Source organism: Ovis canadensis, chromosome 22, assembly GCF_042477335.2.
Source record: "Ovis canadensis isolate MfBH-ARS-UI-01 breed Bighorn chromosome 22, ARS-UI_OviCan_v2, whole genome shotgun sequence".
In the NCBI taxonomy this organism is placed as follows: Eukaryota; Metazoa; Chordata; class Mammalia; order Artiodactyla; family Bovidae; genus Ovis; species Ovis canadensis.
In genome coordinates, this window is record NC_091266.1 from 60750630 (window position 1) to 60775567 (window position 24938).

A 24938-nucleotide genomic window follows, 5' to 3' on the forward strand; every position below is an offset into this window, starting at 1 on the left:
CCAAATCTGCATCTCAACGGTCAGCCGAAGAGCTAGGATTTGCTTATTTATTCTTTTCCTTGTAGGTGCAAAGAACTGGATTTCGGAGGCAGCATTCTGAGAAGTGGCTTTTGAAAAACAAACCATCCCTGTAACTCAGGTCTCAAACAGGACGTTTCCCAGTGGGTCCTTCCAGACTCACATTTGTGACGCAAGGGAGCACTTGGGGCTTACTTTTCCATCTGCGCACTTTGTGCCGGCAAGCACGAGCCCCGGGTCCGGCAAGTCATCACCCAAATACACGTGGGTCCCACGGCACAGAATCCGGCCTCCTTCCTGCAGTGGGATATTCGTTTCTATGGAAACAGCATTGGTACCAATGACTGGTCGGCTGGCACCTCCTTGACACTGGATTTTTCCACACTTAGCGTCTCTGGAAAGGCAAGAACAGACAGTCCTCAAAGAGGGAAAATGTGGAAGCAGCCCTAAGTGATCTGGGAAGTTCAAAGGCATGGTGTAGTCAGGACACAGACCCTTCCCTTGTACCTCATCGCGCACTTGGCAAAGGAGCTCTTGGAATCTTTGCCGCAGTTGCCGTAAGGGTCACCTGCGGAGTTGACTCTCTCAAAGCAGATCCCGGGGGCAGGTTTAGCACCTGAAACAGAAGCAAAGCAGCACTCTCACCTCCTGCAAGTTTTTGGGATAGTCTTCTTTGAACAGCACTGGTGGCTCAGTCGGTAAAGAATCTGCCTGCAGACCAGGAGGCTTGGGTTTGATCCCTGGGTTAGGAAGATCCCCCTGAAGGAGGAAATGGCAACCCACTCCAGTATTCTTGCCTGGGAAATCCCATGGCCAGAGGAGCCCGGCAGGTTACAGTCCATGGGGTCGCAAGGGTGGCACACGACTTGGTAAACGAAACCACCGCCTGACTTTATAAAGGGAAATGGGCTCCAGTGTCCTGAGAAGTCTCACCTGGCATCTTGGCTGATGCCTGAGCCCGCTTAGCTCACAGCAGAGCTTGCGTTCCATCGCTCCTTCTTCTGGAGGGCTGCTCTGCAGGCCCATGACATATGCAACCTCTCAGGAGGTGAGGTCCGGCTCTGGGACCAGACCCGACCCCACACCAAGATGCTGACTGGCTGGCTGCGGTCAAGCAGGGAGGCTTGATTTCTTGAACAACTCCCACACAACTCGGCCAAAAAACGCAAGCTAAAGCAGACTCCACAGAATAATGATGACTAATGAGAAGGAGCAATGAGAGAGGCAGACAGTAAGAGAGAGAATGTGCAAGGCAGGGATCGCATGCCCCATTTGCAGCCTCACAAAGCTCCCTGTCAGAGCAAGCACCGGCTTCGATGAATGCCTATGTTGGTCAGGCAGAGACTGCCCTCAGAGGGCATGAGACGTAAAGCCTCCCAGTCCTTTCACACAGCAGGACAGTGCCCAGCGGAGGGGGATGTGGGAGCCAGAGCTCAGGAAATGGTCCTTTTTAGCACATCTTCCGGCCAAGGAAAACGAGAACATGTACCTGGGGTTTGCGTTGCTGGAGCTCCGTAGGGCTCTAGAACGCTCTGCATGGTAGCATCTGCTGAGGACTACGTGAGAAATTCAGACAAACGTTCCCTGTCCTTCAGAGTGAGCCCTGTGCTGTGTCCTGGGCCTGCCTTCCTTTCCATATGGGTGTCCTATCTGGGCACTTCCTCTCACGTCTGCCAGGATGCAAACTTCCCAGAGCCCAGTTTTGCCTCTTGCCCTTCTCTCTATCCTGCTCTGGGGAGGCTCCATCACCTTCCAAGATGACCATGTCGTGACGGGCAATGCTCCCCTTCTCCCAGGGATCAGATGCTGTTCTTATTACTAAAAAGTCCATCTTTCTTCAACCTGATTCCTCATCAGACATATTCAGCATCCCATTAAAACAAACAACAAACAAACAGGCAGACAAATGAAACAAAGCCCGTGTAGCAGCTGAGACCAGTCATGGGTTCAGCAGGTGATCTCTGCACTGAGCCACCCCATCCCGGACCTCTCATTTTCCCATTCTCCGTTTTCTGGGCGGGGGGAGGAAATTAGAGAGAGGCCTCCCAAAGGGATTTACCTAAACTGGACACAAATTAGTCACTCAGTCATGTCTGACTCTTTGCGACCCCATGGACTGTAGCCCGCCAGACTCCTCTCTCCATGGAATTTTCCAGGCAAGAATACTGGATGGAGTGGGTAGTCATTCCGTTCTCCAGGGGATCTTCCTCACCCAGGGATTGAACCTGTGTCTCCTGTGGCTCCTGCATTGCAGTCAGATTCTTTACCACTGAGCCACTGGGGAAACCCCGAATATATATATATAATAAGTGAATACTACTCAGGCTTTAAAAAGAAGGAAACTCTGCCATTTGTGACAATATGGATGAACCTGGAGGACATTATGCTGAGGGAAATAAGCCAGATACAGGAAGACAAATACTACTTGATCACAGAATCTAACAAAGTTGAAACCGTAGACATAGAGGGTAAAAAGGTCATTGCCAGGGGCTGCAGGGAGCAGGCAAGAGGTGGGTATTATTAGTCCAAGCGTACAAAGTTTCAGTTACACAAAATAAATTCATTCTAGAGGCTGACTGTGCAGCATAGTAACTCTAGTTACCAATACTGTATTGTTTATTTAAAATTTTTCTAAGAGGGTAAATCTTATCTGTTCAGTGTTCTCATCACATACACATATACACATAAAAGTAAATTTAGAAGGTGGGAGGAATAGTTTAGAGGTGATGGATATGTTTACGGCATGGATTGTGGGCATGATTTCAAAAGTGTATGCTTCTCTCCAAACTCATCGAGGTGTACACACTAAATACGCACAGCTTTTTCTATGTCAATCAAAGCTCCATAAAATGGTTTAAAAAGTCTTTCTGTTTCCCACAGCACATCCCTTTCATTTGCAGTTTATTTTGATGCTGATCCATTCTATTCTGTTGTGTTTCTGTCACGGGAAATCTTATTTTTAGGCACAAGTGACCACTCACCCAACAGTGAGTCTTCCGATTTTACTTTTTCCGTTTGCTCAGTGGGTGTGTATTTAGGCTCTCCACCACCTAATTATCCATTCTGTTGCTTTTAAAAGTTCCTTTACCAGAATAAAAAAAGTAGAAGCAGGAAGTCACATCTTGGGAATAGTAATTAAACACGTGATAAATGTGGGCTTGTCTTTTCTTAAACCTGTGTTGTCAGTTGACCTCAATGAACCTCCTAACCAGCAATGATTCATGACACCCATACCCAACGTAGATGCCCAGCTGGACTGTGAGATTCAAGATATGACTGAGAGATTAAGAGGTCAGGAGTACTCAGCCAGAAGAAAGAATGAAGTCATGCCACTTGCAACAACGTGGGTGGGCCCCAGAGATGATCATTCTAAATGAAGTCAGAAAGAGAAAGGCAAATACCATGTGACGCCACTTACGTGTGACGTCTAAAATATGCCACAAATGAACTTCCCTTTGAAAGAGGAACAGACTCACAGGCAGAGAGAACAGACTTGTGATCACCCGGCGGGGAGGAGTGTGGCGGGGGAGGGATGGATTGGGAGTCTGGGATTAGCCTATGCCAACGATTACAGATAGAATGGATTAAAAAACAGGTCCTACTGTATAGCACGGGGAACTGTATTTGATATCTTGTCATAAATCATGATGCAAAAGAAGATGAAAAGAATGTCGATAGACGTACAATCGCTTCGCTGCACAGCAGAGATTAACACGAGACCGTGAATCAACTATACTTCAATACGATAAATATTTTTAAAAAGAGTTCAGTAAGTAAACCATCCTTTCTGATGACTGATCTTTGGGGAAAACTGTGTTTTATATTTGTGCATTCACGAGATCTAAGAAAACAACAAGTCTTGATTTCTTCGGGAAGGCCTCTTCATGTCTGATCTCTGCAGTCAGTGGTTGTGCTGCAGAGCTGGAAAATGGGTGTCAACCCTACAAACCGGGAGACCCCGGTCACGTCACGGGGAACTCCTGAGACGCTGTTCCCTTTGTTCAATGAGGACAGGGACATCACCTGCCCTGAAGGTTCAGTGAGACCCCCAGGCTCTCAGTAAGCCTGTTTGTACTGAGGACAGCCACCAGTCATGGCGAAGAAGATGGCTTGACACCGGACGTTAAGGACGGCAGAGCACGTGAAGGGAGGCGAGGTCCTTGGAGCTGACCTCGTTTGCAACCCTCCCTACATTTGTAACGTTGCAAAAAACAGTTCAGGATGGTGTCGGTAGGGGCTTCACGCCTGTTTCCTTCCCAGAGGGTCATCCCCAGGGTCTAGCACATCACAGGAAGCCAGTGGAGAGAGTTGAATGATTGGGTGAGTAACTCCTGGCCCCATCTTCGGAAACAAGAGGGAAGAAAGAGAATCTCCTTGATGGAAATTTTGGGAGGTTTTGTACATACTTTGCATGTTAAATAAAGGTACAGTCATAGCTCAGTGAGAAATGGAACATTTCTTACCATGTCAGTAAACAAAGGATGTCCCAGTCATCAGTAACTGCACCTGCTGCTCATGGTGAGCTGCTGAGCCCTAAGGACACTCAGGATGTAAAAATACAGGATGCTGGCCCCAGATAGTTGAGGTCAGTCGCTCATTTGTGTCTGACTCTTTGTGACCTCGTGGACTATAGCACGCCAGGCTTCCCTGTCCATTACCAACTCCCGGAGCTTACTCAAACTCATGTCCATTGAGTCAGTGATGCCATCCAACCATCTCATCCTCCCCAGACAGCTGAGGTGCATATCCAAGGAATGATTTCAGCGAGCCCGTCCTCTTACATGTTCCCGTACATAGAAGAGCACGAAATCCCTCCACTTGAGATTCTGGCTTTCCTTCAAGTAGCAATGATCTTGTGATGCTCAGACTACCTGCCCTTGGTTGAAAATCTTCGGTATAACCCGGATGCCCCTCCTCACCTCCTCAGAGCAGTTTTCTCAGGGTTACTTGAGATGCTGCCTCCCAGGCTTGAAAGTCCTAAAAATTCCCAGTGAATAAAGCATAGTTCTCAACTTCTAGGTTGGGAGCATTTTTAAAGTCGATACCAGGATGGCTCGGTGGTCAAGAATCGGCCTGCAAAGCAAGCGGTGCAGGAGATGCAGACTGGACCCCTGGGCCGGGAAGATCCCTGGAGGAGGAAATGGCAACTCACTCCAGTACTCTTGCCTGGAGAATCCCATGGACAGAGGAGCCTGGCGGGCTACAGTCCATGGGGCTGCAAAGAGTCAGACATGACTGAGCACAGCACAGGGATCTCAGCTTCCCTCCACCCAACTCCTCTTCTCTTGTTTCGGCGAGTGGGGTTCCCGCTGCCCCGAGTCCTGTGCTCTTTCTGGGCGCTGCCCCAGCCAGCCTGGGCTGCTCCTCCAGAAGCTCATATCAGCACACAGGTTGCTGCCTCAAGCAAAGACACTTGAGTTTGATTTCCTTTCATTCCATTGAACCCTGGGAACACAGAGCATCTTCCCTTGGAATTCCTTTCCTTGCCCTTAAACCAACAGACACAGTTTAAATGAATGGGGACACTTTGGATCCCCAACATGCCATTTGTTGGACACCCCACTGTCAGGTATTGTGCTGGACATGGCAGGCAGTAGAAGCCATTCCTGGTCCGGGAAGATCCTGTGTGCCATGGAACAACTAAGTCCGTGCATCACAACCCCTGAGCTTGTGCTCTAGAGCCCGGGGCCCACAATTCCCGAGCGCACTTGCCGGCATACTGAAGCCCGTGTGCCCTGGAGCCCACGCTCGGCTATGAGAGAAGCCACCACAATGAGAAGCCCGAGCACAGCAACTCCAGAAAAGCCTGCACAAAAACGAAGACCCAGCACGGCCAAAACCAAAGAAACAAAGGCGGGTGGGGTTTGACCTGTAAAGTCTATTCCGCTCTGGGATGAAATTGCCCAGTGGCTCCAACAACGCAGACTTCCAAAGGTTAATTTTTTGGCTCTTGCAAGAATCCAGTCGCTGTCCATTTCCAGGAGGTTTTCTCATCTCAGCTCTTCTCCAGAACTCAAGGGAGCAGGAGACGAGACGCCTCGCTGCTGACGCATCGGCAGGCGCGCCATCGGCGGGCCCAGCACTGACGCTGTCGGCCACACCGTGCCAAAGGAAGCTCAGTCTGGATGCGTAGCCGGTCATGATTTCATTGGCTACAGACACCTGGGGATAGAGCGATCTCTCTGTGAAGTCAGAGACCAGAATGCACACCTGATCCTTGGTCATATCCTCCAAGTTTTTCATCTGGAGGATTAAGGGCAAGGACACTCTGATGGGTAATTCTTGGTCAAACTTGATGGACAAGAACTTTTGCATCAGCATCCTCAAGCATTTAGGGATTGAAAATATTCAACTTTTATCTCATCAATACTCTGAAACTGCTGCTGTTTCAATGGAGCGGGGGATGGGGGGAGGGGAGTGACAGAGGTCAGAGGAGGGTGGGGCAGAACACTATTTACCACGCTGGTTCCATCCAGGTGACTAACACTTCTTACCCTGAAGTCTCCACGTTGGGATGAGAAGCCTTGCCTGAGAAACATGGATGTTTAAAGACAAGGGGGTTTACAGAGAAGGAGAAATATCATGTGACATCCCTTCCATGTGGAATCTAAAAAGAAATGATACAAATGAACTTACTGGCAAACCAGAAAGAGACTCACAAACTCAGGAGAACGAGATGATGGTTGCCAAGGGCAAGGACAGCTAGGGAGTTTGGGGTGGGCGTGTACACACTGCTGTATTTAAAACGGATAACCAACAAGGACCTACTGTATAGGACAGAAGCTCTAACTCAGTGTTACGAGGCAGCCCTGGAGGGGAGGGGGGGTCTGGGGGAAATGGACCCCTGTGTATGTGTGTCTGAACCCCCTAGCTGTTCACATGAAGTGATCACAACATTGTTAGTCGGATGCACCCCAACACAAAATAAAAAGCTCAAAAAGAAAATAAAGATGAAAGAGTTTAATAAATGAAACTTAAATGAAAAAGTATCTAAGCAGCTGAGACTTGATCCAGATCACAGCATACTCTATTGCGGTTTCACCTCCCATCTCAGGCTGTAGGACAGTGTCACACAAAGTTTGGGGCCACCTCCTGAGGCCAGCATGCCCCCAGCTAGAGGTGGGAACTGCTCAGTCCCACCTCTTGTGTGGTGGGGAGCGGTTTCCTCCACTGGTTTGGAGCAACCATGGAGATCTGTGAAAACGACTTACAGAAAACGAGACTTCTGCAATTGTTTGTTTGGTCTAATACCTCTCTCATATCCCTTTTTGTAGGAACGCAAACCCCTTTTCTTATGGAAAATCCACTTTTTATGGTTCAAGTGGGGCTAACTTTCCCAATCAATGCCAAAAGGATGGGCATGAGATTCAAGTCTGGCCCCTGAGACTGCTCCATGTCACCAGTAATAAGTGTAGGTCAGGGATGGATACAGGACCAAAGCCAGTACATCTGCATCTTCCTTGGAACCTGACTGCTGGAGCTGGCTGGATGAGGGGCCTGAGCTGCTTTGCTCCTGGACCGTTGGCCGTGTCCTTCAGGGTCTCCCCCATTACCACTCTCCCTTGAGCCTGGGGACCCCCTGCTCTCATTCACCCTGGAAGGCTGTCCTCACCTTCCATCCATCACATTTGCCTCTTGTAATGTTTGGAGGCAGTGGTCTCACCGTAAACCCCCCTGTAGACTGAAAAGGTGCCTCGGGCCCGCACAGAGCAGGTGTGTCCCAAGAATGAATGAGTGAAAACCAGAGGGAATGCAATTCAGGGAAAGCACATCCTGTCTCTACCTACCTGCCTGTAGGAAGTCAGTTGTGGTTCCCACAAAACAAAGTATCTTGGGTAAATAAACACAGTTTTCTGGTCTGCCTTGTCTGGGTCTTCACTTATTCATTTACATCGAATGAAGTATTACCATTCTGGCTTTCCTCATAGCTCAGTTGGTAAAGAATCTGCCTGCAATGCAGGAGACCTGGGTTCGATGCCTGGGCTGGGAAAATCCCCTGGAGAAGGGAAAGGCTTCCCAACTCCAGTATTCTGGCCTGGAGAAACACATGGACTGTATAGTCCACAGGGTCACAGAGTCAGACACGACTGAGTGATTTCCACTTTCATCCTTTTCACTTAAGAGGAAAGAAGATATAAAGTCACAAAAAGACATTTTACTTCCTGGAAAGGAAAACTGTCATTTCCTCAACATTTAGACACATTAAAAAAAATTCTATAAGCAAGGAAACCAGAAAGGGGGCTCCACGCTGATCTTGGGAGCAGACACAGCTCCTACAATTGAGAAAAGCAGCATTAAAAGAAACAGACTGGAAGGTGCAGACCAAGAACAGCTTCCTGAGCACCCTGACCATCGGGACCTACAGACACCAGGAAGGACAGTCAAGAGTGTGGAACCAGCCAGCCAGCGCTTATCTTAGAGACAGAAGGGTCAATAATTTACCATATGTAAATGACTTCTATCTGCTAGAAAGATGTTATAAAGGTACAGATCTGACTTCAAAGTTGCTGCACGTAAAGATGTCTGTCTTCATGAAGACAGGAGAGTTCATATCTGTCTCATGAAAAAAAGTGGCAGGTTTTCTTATCACTACTATATTGCATCAATTTACAGCCTTTGAATTTTTAATAATGGAACACTTAGATGTTCTGCTATTATCAAAAGATGAAATTTAGCCTTTCAGAGGGATTTTTGACACCATCCTGTATTTTATTATTTTAGAAGAAGTGATGGAGTTTAATTACCAGCTTTATCTTCAGAGTGATATAACTTGTGATTTGGAAGTTTCCAATGTCATTATGTCTTTTGAAAGAGAGATGATGGCATCTTGTATTGAGCCCACAATTTATGTGATCTAATCTTTCTTTAGGGTTTTCCCTTGCGGCTCAGGGGTAAAGAATCTGCCTGCCAATGTGGGTTTGATCCCTGGGTTGGGAAGATCCCCTGGAGAAGGAAATGGCAACCCACTCCAGTATTCTTGCCTGGGAAATCCCTTGGACAGAGGAGCCTGGTGGTGGACCACGGTCCATAGGGTCGCAAAAGAGTCGGATATGACTTAGCCACTAAACAGCAACATCTCCTTAAAATGACTCTGTTATAAAAATACAGGTCCCCAATTCAGTTGCGTTGGGTCCTCCTCCGTCACTAACAACCCTGCCCCTGTTGCTAACGTCCACAAAGGCATCTTCACAAGTGACCGCAGTCTGCTTGTCCTTCTCCCAGGCCTCCCTGCTTCTCTTCTCCACAGTGACCTTTATGTCTGTGGAGAAACAGAGCCCCAGCAAATACATTCTGTCATTTCCTTCTTGCACAACGGAACACAAAAGAGACTTTCCTGCCTCCTAAACACTATGACTCTTGGCAAAGATCACTCTTCTTCCCATCTGTAGCCTGATGCTGTGGATGTTTGTAAATGTACTATCCTAGGTATGTTGTCATAAAGAAACTCATTTAAACCAGCCTTGCTGGGCTTCCCTGGTGGTAAAGAATTTACCTGCCAGTGCGGGAGCCACAGGTTCCATTCCTGGTCTGGGAAGATCCTGCAAGCCACGGAACAACTAAGCCTGTGCATCACAACCACTGAGCTTGTGCTCTAGAGCCCGGGGACCACAGTTCCTGGACACACTGGCCACAATACTGAAGCCCGTGAGCCCTGGAGCCCACGCTCTGCTACAAGAGAAGCCCCCACAATGAGAAACCCGAGCACAGCAACCACACAGCCGCCCCGCTCGCAGCAACTAGGGAAGAGCCTGCACAACAACGAAGATCCAGCACAGCCAAAAATAAAATAAATTTAAAAAGTAAAAATAAACCAGCCTTGCAGATAAACACTGCAAAGGCACCGGCCCGTAAAAATTGTCTGACCAGCTCACACCACATCAATCAGGTGACGCTATTTTCTGGTGAGTGATAAAATAGATAAAACTCAGATAATTTCAGGATTTCCTTGATGCAGATTGTTTGCGGCTCTAGACACACAGTTATCTGCAAGATTAATTTCCAAGTAACGTTTTCAGTTATCATGCTAGTGGTTCAGATAAACAACATTGGCAAAAGTAAATTTTCTGCCTGAAGAAACATATCCAGCTGTATTTCAGAAGGAAATGTTTAAGGTCACGTCGCATTGACAGAAAGTCTTTGTGGCTATTAAGCCTGAAGCGGACAGAGGGCCAAATACGAGGTCTGATTTGAGCTGCAGGTAACATTTACATGTTTGACATTAACTGATAAAGTCTTGAGATTCAAGATCTGTGGGAGAAGCATCAGTGGGGGTAAGAATGTCAATTCCAAACCGACAAGGGTACCGTCAACAATAATCATCAGGAAAGCAAGCAGATGAACAACCCTCACAAAAAGTATTCTAAAACTCTATTACTTTGCTAGTTAGGAGTTGCAGGCATATGTTTTGAATTTTCTATCATTTTGTTTGTAGAAAGATTTGGAAGCAGGATTATTTTATTGAAATATAAGGCTGGATTGAGAAACGTCCCTCTCAAAAGGGAATTAGTTAGTTGGGAGGAAGGGCTTCCACTGGCCAGTGTTTGGGTAGCCAGATCTGGGGAGTAACTGATGACTTCCTGAATGTAACAGATGATGCTGGCCAGGTTACTTGGATGCCAGCGGCAGGGGCTGCAGAGCAAGTACCCTAGATTTCTGAGTCACTAGGCTTCCTAGGGGTTGAAAGTGACCCCAAAGCACACATGGTCCCAATCCCAGAGCATTTGCTACAGGCTGGGAAATGAAAGACTATATCCTGAACTCATTGCATCCTTGACAATAAGTTTTCCTCTTCTGAATCATGAAAAGTTAATGCATACCGACCGCAGTAACACAGCAATATACTGCTCTCTGCCTGCTGCATCTAGCTGGCTGGGACCTGGCTGAGGAAGTGACCTCTGCCCCTGGGAACTGTGACGGTCACATGCTGACTCTACTGCAGGTCCCAGGCGAGAGTGCACTGGGGCTGTGGGAAATGTGTCCCTCTGGCAGAACCAGGGCTCTTGGTGGGTAACTCACAAGAGCAGGACATGGTTGAATAGCTATCAGATGAGCGTATGCTGTGGTAGACACGGCTCTCTGTTCTCCAAGTCACAGTCCAAGCTCTGGGCAAGCAGAAGAGCCTGCGGTCCCCTGGGATGGGCCCCTGTTCCTATGCACCTTGGCCCCTGCTGTTCCGGACACAGGAAATCCCTTCCTCTCCTACCCTGGCAATGACTGCTCCAGGGCAACCTTGTTTAGGCTCCTTCCTGCTCTAACCACCACCCCCTCCAACCCTGCCCCAGGCTGAGCCCGAGTCCCTCCTCTTTTCCCACCAGATCACGGCCCTCCCCACAGCCCCAGGGACTGCACGCTACTATATACATGTGATATATTCATAGACATGAAATAGACAAGCTACAGCAGAGGACAGCCAAGTACCCACACGGTAGGCGTATTACGCTCCCCATTTTCACACAAGGCACGAGAAGGCTGAGCAACTTGCTGAAGGTCACCCTTTTAGAAAGTGGTCCATTCAATGCCTCTGGACCCCCAAGAGGGCCTTATGTCCTAATCCTTGAACCCTGTGACTATGCGACCTAACTTGGCAGAAGGGACTTTGAGGATGTGATTAAGAAATCGAGATGGGAAATGATGCTGCGCAACCTGGATGGCCGAATATAATCCCAAGGGTCCTTGTAAGAGGGATGCAGAGGATCTAAGTCAGAGACAGAGATCTGGCCACAGAAGCGGAAGTCACAGAGACAGAGATTTGGAGATTCTGTTCTGCTGGCTTTGAAGGCGGGTGAAGGAGCCACGAGCCAAGAATCGCCGGCAGCCCCTCAAAGTTGGAAAAGGCCAGCAAACAGATGCTCCCCCAGAGTCTCCAAAGGTAACACTGCCCTGCCGGCATCTTCATATTAGGACTTCTGACCCCAGGAACTAGAAGATGATAAATGTGTGGTGTCATAAACCGCTGTGAGAGCAGACACAGGAAGCGTACCCAGTGTCCGTGAACTGGAGAGCTAGGCCATCACACTGATATAAGGAAAGGAACACCCTTCATTAGCAAAGCAGGTGGTTGAAGGCCCTTTTAAGAACCAACAGGGAGCCACTGCTGCTTCCGGCACTAAGTTCTCTATGCTCCTGAGGATGTCAGTGTGATGACTGCAAGTACTAAGAAGGTCAAGAGAGATGGGTCCCAAGAAGCCACCCGCCTGGGGGACTCCCCCAACCTAGTCCCCATGCTGGTCATTTTCAGGAACTGGGCGCTTCTGATGTCAGAGATGTGTAGTCTGTGTGCCACGCCCCTCAGAGGAAGCCCGCCGTTGCTGGGCAAGGGCCCCCTCCATCACCAGGGTGAGTGGGAGGGGAGAGAAGGGGCCAGCCCGGACCCTGGGGCGGCAGGCCCCACTGTTGCTCGCAAGGACGTGGCAGGTCCAAGCAGGTAACTCCCTACCGCTTCTGCTCTGGAGAAGCTCAGCCTGTGAGTCACGCCTGCAAGTCTGTCTGCCTGTCTGCCTCTCTCTCCCTGGTCAGGCAGCTCAAGAAGGACTAATCAGATGAGATAATGAACACCAGCCTTGGTCACCATGAATCACAGGCCTGCAGCCAGCTGAGTCACTCAGTGGCAGGGCTGAGAAAGCTGTGGGGCTCCGTCTGAGCTCACCCTGGAGCCGGGGCCAGACGCTCTAAGTCAGCAGGGCACCGAAGGCCACGCTTCACTCCAACATCTCTGAGTGCTGTGTGCTCTGGCCACGGAGTGCTCCTTGGAAGGGAACGTTGCAACTAAGTCCCCTGTAACTCAAGACGGGGAGATTACGGAGTCTGGGGAGAGGCTGGGCAGGGACGGCCACTAGGGACACTTCGGGCCACAAAGGTTTGGCTTGGGGAAGCAGCGCTGACCCAAAGTGACCCCACTCAGCTAAAAGGTGTCCGGTCACTCAGCCATTCAGAGCGTCTCCTCTGCGCTTGCCATGGGGAAGCGTTTGAGCTGTGACTCCTACCTTGCCTGGAGGCCCTCCTGTCTAGCTGGGGAGGAGGTCTGGGGGCTGGTCAGGTTCCAAAGCCCAAGCACTAAGACTCCAGGTACCACCACTTCCTCTTTCTACCTGCCCAAGTTCATCAGCTGACTCACTGGAAAAGCCCCTGATGCTGGGGAAGACTGAGAGCAGGAGGAGAAGGATGAGATGGTTGGATGGCATCACCGACTCGATGGACATGAGTTTGAGCAAACTCGACGAGATCTAGAAGGACAGGGAAGCCTGGCGGGCTATAGTCCATGGGGTCGCAAAGAGTCGGACGTGACTTAGTGACTGAACAGGAAGCTCATCAGCGAAGCCCGAGGCCTTGGGAGAACTCTCCAGAGAACGAGATAAACGGAGGCACGGCGAACCCCTTGTTGCTGCACCCGGGCTGCGCTCTCTTCTCCCTCAGAAAGTCCCCCGCACACAGGAGCCCTGGCTTGGTTGCAGGGTGGTGGTAGTGGGCTCCATGAGAGCCCTCAGTCCTAAGCAATGTCCGCTCTGTCCTCCATACTTGGGCCATTGCTTCCACATCACACTTCAAGCCCAACCTCTGAGGTTCAGTCACTGTCACTTGCCCTCATCACTCCTAAACCCCAAACTCGACCATCAAAGTCGGACAGAGGCCTGCATTGGCTCTCTCTCCCCTACAGAGCCCGAGCTGGCCTGGCCCCCTGCCTGGGCCTGGCTGACCACACTGGCCTTGCCACAGCTGGGGCCTCTAGCCAGAACCAAGGCTACCCGGCAGCCAATGGGAAGGGGCAGAAGAAAGACAAGATCGTTGGGACACGGTCTTGGAAAATACCCACTGTGGGATTCACTGTTAGATCCTGGATGCAAGAACAAGGGGCCAACCCCGGGGTGACGAGCCCCTGCTCTGGGCCGCCCTGCCTAGGACTGGGTCTTTGGCCCCGGAAGACGGGGCAGCAGAGGACAGAGACTCACAGGGCACGGGGCCTTCCTCCTTTCACTTCTGAGCATCTGTTTGATGCTAGATCTTCTGTGGAACTTGGGTTTGAGGCCTGGCTCTTTGGGGTGATGGCCTAGTGTGGGAACTCCGGCTGGACTTGGTCACAATCCCAGCCTCGTGACCTTGGGAAATGACCTCTGGCCTCTGAGTCTGAGCTTCTGCCTTCCGTAAAGCTGTGGTCATTTTCTCCACCTCAGGCGTCCTGTCCTGGGAAGGTTAGGCAAACCAGGCTAAGCCCAGGTCCAGCGGCCCACGGGCAGGAAGTGATGAACCATCTCTTAGGGACCCAACCACACAGAGGCCACTTCCTGGGTGTTTTTTTTCTGGGACACATGCCTCTGTCACTCTGCTTTCAGAACAAAAAGGCATTCAAGGCCCTTGAACACCTGTCTCTGAGCTTTTCCTCTGGCGTCCAGGCCTCCCACGCTGGGCCTTCCCTCTGAACATCATTCCCCATTACAGATTCACACATCAGCTCGGCTCTGGCCTTCCCGAGGCAGGCACCCTGCCCCCCACCCACCAGCTGCACCAACGTCCTCTCTGGCTCCCTCTGCCAGCAGCTGGGGCTGTCACTCGAGCACCAATAAGGATTTGCACACAATTAGGGCTGCAGGCGGGGATGTTCTGCTGCCTGTCTGCCCGGCTCCCTGTTAAGCCGTCTGAGGGCAGCGGTCCTGGCTGATTCGGCCCTGTCTCCCCATGGGCACACGGAAGGTACTCACATGTCTCTGGCCAGACCATTCTGTTGTGCCTCAGGGTGGGCTCCAGACAGTGCCCACTTTTGTGTGCCCTGTGCCCACAGGCCCCGGTCCCACCACAAAGCCTGTCGCTTCAGCCCAACAGAAGGAAGGTTCTCGACAGTGCGCTCAGGGAGGGATGCTACTGAAACAGAGGGCAGGTTTCGCAGCCTCAGCCCCCAGGTTAGTGGGGGCCACGTACCTGGCCCCCAGAGGGTGACGCATTGCTGCTCGTGGGTCTGGCAGATGCCGTTGTAGCAGTAGCCATCCACCCCCTGGCACGGGTGCCCGTCGTGCAGGTACACGTTGGCTGGGCAGTGAGGACTGGCCCCCGTGCAGAACTCTGGGAGGTCGCAGGCGTTGCTGGGGTCCCTACATGCGGTTCCCGCTGGCTTCAGCTGCAAGGAGAGGGCGGGTTATAAGCACATAACTGCAGGAAACGGGGAAGCACGGTCCCAGTAACACTCCGGGCAGATGGGAGCAGGGCTACCCCGTGTAGCCTCATGTAGACTGGTGCGGACTTCAAAGGAAGTTCCCTTTACTGAAGGGAGAGCTCATTAAGTAGAGTTTCGCTGTGAGATTCACCTTTCCACTGTGGGATGGTGGGGGCAACTAAGATGCAGCTCTTTTTAATTTCCTGCAACATCAAGGTTTCCTGGTGAGCAGACAAGCTGGTCGCTAGCCCCTGGGCCTTGGAGGAGGTGGGGAGTGGGGTGCTGCCTGAGGGACCCATCGAATCTTAAGAACAAGATCCCTAAGATGCATCTACACTGAAAGCATTCACTTTTGTGGGCAAGATGACAAAAATCATCCCAAGGGCATACTTGCAACAGTAAATTTACTTTGCTATCAAATCACAGAGCTGGAAACCTGTCTGTAGGACTTTACAGGGGCAGGGAAAGAAGTAGTAAACCAAAGGGGCCACACAGGATGTTAAGGAACCATCCAAACGGTGCCTCAGCTTTTTGATGTTGGGGAGCGTATGGCTCAGGGTGGCTTGTCTGAAGTTATAGAGCCAGTGACCAGCCCCGCCTCAAAGCCCCCTCTCCAGGGACTTCCACCACCAGCAGCTGCAAGCCGGGGGTGCCAGCTTCTTTAACATCCCCATAAGCTAATCACAGGAAAGGGGTGAAGAATACTTTAAGCTGAATGTAAAATGTCACAATGCACTTTGGGAACAGTGCACTCTGCCTGGGTGGCTAAGAGGGAGTTTCCTGCAAGCAGAAGGTCAAGATCAATTGCTTAATTAAAAGGAAATAAAACTCTACCCTTGGAACATCTGAATCAAAAGCTCAGACTTCGACTCTGCCAGATCTCAGCTGTGAACAGTGAGACAAACGATGGAACTGCCAACACGGATGCAGTTGGGGTGGCAGAAAATGGCAGAGTCTAAAACTGCCAACTTAGCTGGGCTGCATCAGCCAACACCTTCTGTCAGGGGTCATCAAGAGCAAGATGCTGAGGTTGTGGAGAACAACCCACCCACTGCCTCAGCCAGCAGGCAGACATTCTTGGGATGGAGCAGAGGGACCTGACGTGAATCCTCCCTGCGAGAGGGGGGACTGGTTCTCAAAGACTTTCTCCAACAGCACGGCCAGAACAGTTAATGGGGAGCCTGAGTTTTTGGTCCAATTCTTTTCCGGCTCATTAATTATTTACTACAGATGACTTAGCATTAAAATGTGCATTTCACACAAAGATTAGAAGATAATAAAAATAGGAGGTAGAGACTATCAGCTTGCATGATAAGGACCACAGTTTCCCCAGCAGCGAGTGCCGGGAAATCACCCTGCCCCGTAGCTCGCCCCACATCGGTGTTGAACCTGCAGAACCCGTGGGTGACCTTGGGAGCAGGAGGACTCACTTGGCAGTTTTCACAGCACAGTCCGTGCGCGCAGACAGCGTCTGGCTTCAGGGTACAGGTGGTGGCATTGCAGCAGAGATTCTGACATTCCTGGAGATGGGAAGAGGTTTGACAGGGTTACTGGGGGGCCACTACTCACCAAAAGCAAAGGTTGCACCTTCAGTGACTGGAAAGGGAAGAAAGAACCCGAGGGCCTGGCTCTTGAGCTGAAAACCAGCCTGACCGAGGATTATCTTCCTTTGGAAGAAAGCAGAGCTTCTGGTAAGTGTTTATGAACTGCCTGGGAGTGTGTGTCCCTGGGAAAAGTCAGTAGCACTCAAGCATCTTTCACGATGGGGTGAGGGACTGGGACAGAAGGCTGGCTGGCTCCGGAGGCCATTGGCATAGGCAGCGGGTAGGGCCGTGTGTATGTCTGTGAGGACTGCAGGCCTCAATGCAGTGACCTGTATCAGGATCACTGGAGCCCTTTGAACATGTTTAAAAGTCTCCATAGATGCATACAAACTTAACTCTTCAAAGGCTGATCCAAAGTTTAACGGAGAGCACAGTGGCAGGAAATGAAGTCAAAATAGTTGTGTTTGAACCGCAGCAGTCCAACCTGAATCTGCAGCCGGACCCTTGGTCAGCACAGGGAGGGTGTCTTGCCCCCCGAGACACTCCTCAGGTCAGAAAAGCACCTCAGAATGAGCAGGAGACTGGAAGGAGGTCTGTGGGCTGTGCCCACAGGTTTGCAAGGGATTTAAACAGGTCAAATAGTAGATGGATGGTCCTCTCTGAGATAAATGTGAGAGAGGAAGTGAACTCCTGTGTTACGCTGCATTCCACAGGTACCCAATTTTTTGTCGCATAAAGAAACAAGAGGCTATAGTTTTCCTTAGCTCTCAACAGAAGGCCTGCACACATCTATTCAATGTATTTATGACATTGTGTGCTTTAGGACATTCTGGTAACTTGGAGTTGACACATTTTAGAAGAAATTGAATTGCCATTAGAAAGGGGAGCTCAACAGAGTCTTCAGAATTGAGTTGATCAATGTCCTTTTATTTTCTCTTATATATAGTTTGTGCTAAAGAATTTATATATTATTGGTACAGGCCCATCACATACTATTTTCATAGTGTAACAGTTTACTCCTCAAACCATCTCCCATGAATGAATTTATCATCAGTATCATAAATGCAATGAATAAAACGTTGATAATCCAGATTTATGGCTCAACCAGGATATCTCAACTGTATCCCATGTAAAACTCTATGAATGATGTTCCCAGTGACTGCTCACTTCTATTTCACATACACCCCAGGTTATTCAATTTTAAATTTGCTCAAGGACTTCATAAACATCCAGAGTGTGTAATATATACAGTAGAAGAAAACTGCCAACCAGAAGCCAACACTGTAACTTTCAGGACAGTAAGGAATTCCAACTCATGGATTTACAAGCCTAAAACATTCAGGAACTTGTTGTGTTTTTATAAACGGAGTCCATCGGTGGTACTGCTGATCACTGTCACCACAGGCATAACGATGCTGTCCTGGGCGTATGGTCTAAATGGCTCTTCTAATGACACATGGGCCAGTGACAGATTACACACTCCCTTGCACTTCTAAGGTAAATCAGCCATCCTAAAACTGGTTTGTAAGACTCTTTAAGAACCAGGTCCCTATCTCCGCCCGTCCCGCCCCACCCCCCCCCCCCACTCCCGAGGAAACTGCTAAATAATATACACAGAAGTTCAAATGGAAATGAAGCCAAGTAGCATGGTTTTGACTTCAAAAGGGATTGATAATGTGAGCAAGATAACTAAGTTTAAAAGATATTTGCAAGCTACTGGCATGCAATTGACTTTAAACAAGGAGATAAGGCTGCTTTTTCAACCCTATTAGCTTGGAAGAATGAGCGAGTTGTCAGGATACCCTTATGGTGGATATAAATCTAATGTCCTGGACTCAAGGCTTCAGCACTCACTTGCCTTTTAACTACCCAGAATCTATTTCTTCTGCAGAACTCTGTTTATCAGAAGAGACAAATGCTTCATCCGTTGATGCAGCTATTATTTTAGTGTTCAATAGAGAAGTTCAACAGAGTCGACGAACGCTCAGCCTCCATCGACGGAAGAGGAATGAAGCCGTGCGAGGATTTTCAGCAAATGCCCTAATTGTCATTCTTGGGTTGTAGGTAGTAGACAGAGGTTCTCAGGGACCATGAACTGGGCTGAGACAATAATGCATCTTCTTGAAAAGGGCGGCCATTATTTCTGGGAGCAGAAGCTGGGTCCTGTTGTGAGCTGGGGCAGTGGTTCTGACCCATTAACTCACTGCGGTGGTGACACCAGAGTGCGTTATGGTCCAGGGGATGCATGGGCTGATAGGAAACAAAGCCATGATGGTTATCCACAGTGCTTGAGTGCCAAGTAGGGGAATAAAGAACCCAGGATCACCACAGTATTGGTCTGGAAACTGGAAATGGGCTTTCATACCATCAGAGCACAGTGTGATCTTAAAAAGTAAACAAATTAAACAAAATAAGAATTAGCAAACTAAAAATTGAGGCAAAAAGCTTGCCCGTGACTTTCAAAGATTTCTTGGGAGAAAGAACTCTGGATGAAGAGAATGAGAGTTCTCTTCAGATATCAAGGACTTATTAAACGAGGGCCCTACACACAGAATGGCGTGCAGGCAGAGTATAGCTCTGCCTAAGCAAGGAGTGTGAGTTCATCAAAAGCTGTCCTGCAAGGCAATAAGTTGCCTGGAGAGACAGTAACCCCCCTGTCAAAGCTGAGGGACTCCTTGATGGGGGTAAAAGAGAAGGTCACAATATCAACGGCAAATCTCAGGCACTCAAGGATTTGCTGATGCTATGCTGGTGACGGTAGTGGAGGTGAAGATGCCGCGGTGGTGGAAATGACAACAGTGATGTGGTGGAAATGGTAACCGTGGCGACGTTAACCCTGCTGATACGGAGGGAGGCAGGGATGCCGGTGGCCATGCTGGTCTATGGAATAAATGACGCTGCTAATAGAGTCATCCCAAACCTGAGAGTTCATGGCTTCAGGGAGAGCTGCCAAATTTATTTAAATTAATAAACAATTACAAGGAGCTCAAACAAAAGATAAACCATTTCAAGTCAACCTGACCTCTCCTGAGAAACAGGAGTAATTTAAACTGGTTGTTTTTTTTTTCCTTTAAGCAATTAGGAAAAAAAAAAAATCTCTGAACAATTTCCCCTTCGTATAACCCATCCCAAGATGGTTTCAAGTTTTTCTCCACTCATCAAAAAGAGTTTCTGTAAGGCCATAATTAGGATTTTGTTCCTGCATAGTAACCAAGCTTTGTGTGCTGTGAGCAAAATTAAACACCCTCATGGACAGCGCTGTGACCCTGGGCGAATCCTGAATTTGGCAAGGGAACAGAAACACTTGATCAAGCTGCCTCGTCAACCCCCGTCCCCGAGCACTTATATTCACTCTCAATATTCTTACAGGAATGGTCAGATAGAGTCTAAGGTTATTCCTGCTGCCATGGAAAAGCTCAGAGGCTTAGAGAGGGTGGGATACGGTGAGGAGTCCACAACCAGCTGTTTGTCTGATGAACACAGCGATGCAAGGGAAGTCTCAGAATCTCAGCACAAGTCTCCTTCCATCCTAGAATCCCCTTTTCAGAGCAGCCCTCCAAGATGTGCTCTTCCTAAGCCCTCACCAGGCCCATTTGTGAATTTAGCTAATACCCACTCTGAACTTATCTACCACTACAGCTTGCATAATCTCCCAGAGAGGGACTCCCATGTATAGACAGCCTGCTATGCAAACAGGTAACTTTGATTTATTCTAAACACAACCTCCTCCAAACTTTGAGGCGGCTCTTGTTCTACCAGGCTGTCTCCCTGTGCCCTTTCTCTCTCCTTCCCAAGATTATTCAGAGATTTAAAAAAAAATGGCTGATACAATTTTGATGTTGATTAACTTTACACTGGGCCCTATGGAAGCACAAAAATGTCCTGATGGTGGCTGGAAAGCAGGGTGAACTAAGCCTTTTCCTGGATTAAAAATGTTCTCTGCTCTCACTTATTGCTTCTGAAAGCTGACAAGCTGAGAGGCAGGAGACTGGGAGCCTCGGGTCACATACACAGAGGAGGCTGAGGAGACAAGGGTAGAATTTCAACTCGGGAGGCAGCTCTTGGTTAAACAAGAACGCTGCTTATTCAAATTCCCCTCGGGCTGCACACCTTGCATAGAGAAAGACTTGGGGCTTAAGAGCCATTTGAAGCCAGCATTCCAAGGCTTTCTTCTCTGTCAAATTCAAAGCTAAATGCTTTTTCATTGTTCTTGTCCTCATCTTCCCGAGGCTGCCGTGTCCTTCAACAGAAAAGATTCTTTATCTCTTTAAACCAGTGATACAACTTAATTTTACGCAATACTTAGCATTCAAGAAGGCCATCCTGGCTTATGAAGCTTGCTCAAGGTGGCCCTAGGACTTTCCCACCCTGATTCTCCAGCACTATTCGTTCTGCGGCACAATTCCTTCAAATTCTTGCTGGTTGGCCCAGCCGTAAACGTGAGACAAATGTTCTGTAAACGCTTCTCTTACCTCCGGTTCCCCGCAGTCACACTCCTCTCCTTCTTCAACATATCCATTCCCGCACTTCTGGCCCCCGAAGGACTGCTTCACTTCCGGCAGGTTGAACAGACACATGCCCATGCCCTTCTGCAGGCTGGCCTCCAGGTCCTTCCTGCTGCAGCTGCTGAACATCATGGGGAAGGGGAACCTGCAGGAAGGAGGCAGGATGTCAGTCGTCAGGGAACAGAATAGCCTGTGCATCACTTCTTGTGCCAGAGTGTGTGATGTCCGTGGGTACCACGGACATCATCTGGGCGGGTGGTCACTCTCTCAGTGAACAAAAGCTTGAATGCTCTAAAATGAGGCACCTTCAGCTAAACCCTGCAGTCCAATCCTGCACCATTCCAGCACCACTGAATGAGGAAGTGTTACCGGCTCGGTCATATTTGACTCTTTGTGTTCCCGTGAACTATAGCCTGCCAGGCTCCTCTCTGTCCATGGAATTCTCCAGGCGAGAATACTGGAGTGGTTTGCCATTCCCTTCTCCAGGGGATCTTCCTGACTGAGAGAGGGAACCTGGGTCTCCTGCACTGCAGGCAGATTCTTTACCATCTAAGCCACAAGTGCTTTATTCCCAAAGAAATGACCTTTGGATGGTTTTCAAATTGACAACTCTAGACAGTGTCTCATTACAGACATCATTAATAGTTCTGTGTGAAATGATACAATGGAGAGTGAAGACTTAGGACCTGTAGCTTGTAATATAACTATGTGAGGAAGTTTTCTAACTTCATTGCTCAGAATGGCCATCATCAGAAAGTCTACACATAATAAAGCCTGGAGAGGGTGTGGAGGAGAGGGAGCCCTCCTACACTGTTGGTGGAAATGTAAATTGGTGCAGCTACTAGGGAGAACAGCATGGAGGGCCCTTAAAAACACTAAAAACAGGGTCACCATATGATTCTGCAGTCCCACTCCTGGACATATATCCAGAAAAGATGAAGACTAATTTTAAAAAGACACACGCACCCTATGTTTATAGTGGCACTATTTACAATAGCCAACATGTGGAAATAACCTAAGTGTTTATCAACAGATGAATGGATAAAGAAGGTATGGGGCATAGGTGTACAAGGGAATATTACTCAGCCATAAAAGGATGATCAATGCCATCTGCACCAACATGGACAGACGTAGAGATGACCATACCAAGAGAAGTCAGAGAAAGACCAATCATCTGATATCACTTATATGTGGAATATAAAAAATGATAAAAATAAACTTATTTACAGAAGTAGACTCTCAGACATAGAAAACAAATCGATGGTTGCCAAAGCAGAAGGGAGAGAGGGATAAATTAGGGGGTTGGGGTTAGCAGATAACAAACTACTATATATAAAACAGATAAACAACAAGGAGAAGATTCTTGAGAGTCCCTTGGGCTGCAAGGAGATCAAACCATCAAACCTAAAGGAAATCAACCCTGAATATCCATTGGATGAACTGATGCGAAAGCTCCAATACTTTGGCCACTTGATGTAAAGATCCGATTCATTGGAAAAAGACCCTGATGCTGGGAGAGATTGAAGGCAGAAGAAGAAGGGGATGACAGGGCATGAGATGGCTAGATGGCATCACCGGCTCGATGGACATGAGTTTGAGCAAGCTCTGCGAGCTGGTGATGGATAGGGAAGCCTTGTGTGCTGTAGCCCATGGGGTTGCAAACAGTTGGATGCAACTGAACAACAAAACCAACAAGACCTAGTATATAACACAGGGAATGACATATTAATACAGTATCTTTTAATAACCTATAATGAAAAGAATCAAAAAGTATATATAACTGAATTACTTTGCTGTACACTAGAAACTAATGCAACATTGTAAATCAGCTATACTTCAGTTAAAAAGTAATAAAGGCAGTTGCTACCCTGAGGCAGGGGGAAGGTACAAATGACTGAGCTTATCAGCTCCCTGGCTTCACAGACATAATCTCCATAGGGGATGATGGTCAGAGCACAGCTGATGCTGGTTTGGACCCATGAAGGGCAAACTGCCGTCTCCTCAGGCACAGCCTTAAAAGAACGGAGGTCAGAAGCGTGGGTCCTGCTCTTGTCTGTACAAGCCAGGCCTGCAAAGGGATGTAGCCAAGGTTGGTCAATTTCCCCGCAAAGCTCGATCTCCCCCTTCCCTGGCCGCGAGGGGTGTGCCAGCCCCCTCACACCTGGACGGGCTGTGTGACAATTCTTGGTGACGGAATTAGCAGGGGTGAAACGGCATGCAATTAAGCGGCTATTCCTTCCTCTTCCCTGAGCTCAGAGCATTCTAGCATCCTAGCAGGGGATGAGGCAGAACATCACCTGGTCCCAACTCACCGCACAGCACAGAGCCCCACGGTCGCACATGGAAGGGAACCCCTGCCTAGGACGGTAAGCCACTGGAAACTGGGGGTTCTTTCTACACCTCCTAGCGTTCCCTACCATTTAGAGAACATCTGACTCTTTTACAAATGCATTTTCCCATGTCTTAGGCAGCAATTATAAGGGCTAAGCCCCCCAGAAACCCAAGTTTTATTACTTAGTGAGGCAGCAGAGCCTGCCCACCAGCAAGCCCAAGCATCCTCTCCCATGCTGACGTTTAGAGGATGACACTATAATTAGATCCCAGTCAACTGGCCAAACCAATGCGTGCTGTTCCGTCTCCCTGATGATGACAGACTGGCCACCACTCAATGACTGAATCTGGAAATATTTCAAGCCCGTGATGAGTTCCAGGGCCAAACGGGTAACCCTGCTACCTCCCCAAATGTTTTCTATCTATCTCAGGTTGTTAACTCTGAAGCATAATTCTAATCTACAGGCAAATTAATACATGTAAAGTCTTGCTCTCGGATACACCAGCAATAAACCAAGACTTATCTGGAGTGCTGTAACAAAGTTCCTTTTGAACTCTTTGTAACTTTCCTGGGCAGACAGACTGATTATTCCTGGTATCAAAGTGATGCTGAATAGCTTCAGATGATGAACCATAAGAAAGAGTGTAATTGTGTCCATTGAGAAGGGCTTTGTGTGGAAAATATGATGTATTGCACAGAGGATAGAAAACAGTCCTTTGCAGTAGAAGAGATTGAACCTTCTCCTGTGTGAGCTTTTCCCAGAATGCCCCATCTCAGGCCTGATCCTGGAGGCTAAATTTCACTCTCATGCCAACAATGCCCAACCAGGTGTTGTGATGAGAGCTCACCAGTGCATTCTGGGAGGAAACTGATTTCTAGAAAATGGTAACAGGGAGTTAGGAGAGACACTTGGATCGACTGTGAACCTTGGGAAGGGTTTACACCAAGATTCACAGCAGCTGAGAGAAGCCCAGTGAAGGAGGGGTTATCAGCCACCCAGTTCCCAAGGCAGCAAGACGTGTGCAGGGCTGAGACCAGCTCCAGGCAGAGCTCCGACAAGCCCTCCCATCTCACTGTCTTTCAAAACAAATACATTTTGATTTTTTTTTTCTTTTAGCGGGGGTTGACATTCAAAAAGGAACAGAAACAAGATGAATGAGATCAGTGTAAGTTCAGCATTTAAATTCAGAGCATCTGGGAGAGGAGAACAGATCACTAGTCGCAAAAAACGACTTTCCGTGTCTGTGCTGGGTATGGTCAGATAAGAGTCCAGTAATCTGTGTGACAGTTTTTTTTTCTTGCCCCTATTCTGTTGAAGGACAAAGCCCAGATGCTCTTAAAAGTTTTTTCTTGTTTAGTGTCATGGATAACATCCATGCAATTCATAGCTTCCCAAC

At 48.7% G+C, this 24938-nt stretch overlaps 1 protein-coding gene across 2 annotated transcripts in view; it reads right to left on the reverse strand.

Moving 5' to 3' along the window:
- Positions 1-24938, reverse strand: part of ADAM12 (ADAM metallopeptidase domain 12) — a 401034-nt gene that overhangs the window by 44128 nt on the left and 331968 nt on the right. For both annotated transcript variants that reach the window (XM_069566850.1, XM_069566851.1), the window contains exons 12-16: positions 21177-21354; positions 16591-16680; positions 14929-15124; positions 526-634; positions 214-412 (exon numbers count right to left, since the gene is read on the reverse strand). In XM_069566850.1, coding sequence (XP_069422951.1) covers positions 214-412; positions 526-634; positions 14929-15124; positions 16591-16680; positions 21177-21354 — 772 coding nt within the window. The remainder of the gene's footprint in view (positions 1-213; positions 413-525; positions 635-14928; positions 15125-16590; positions 16681-21176; positions 21355-24938) is intronic.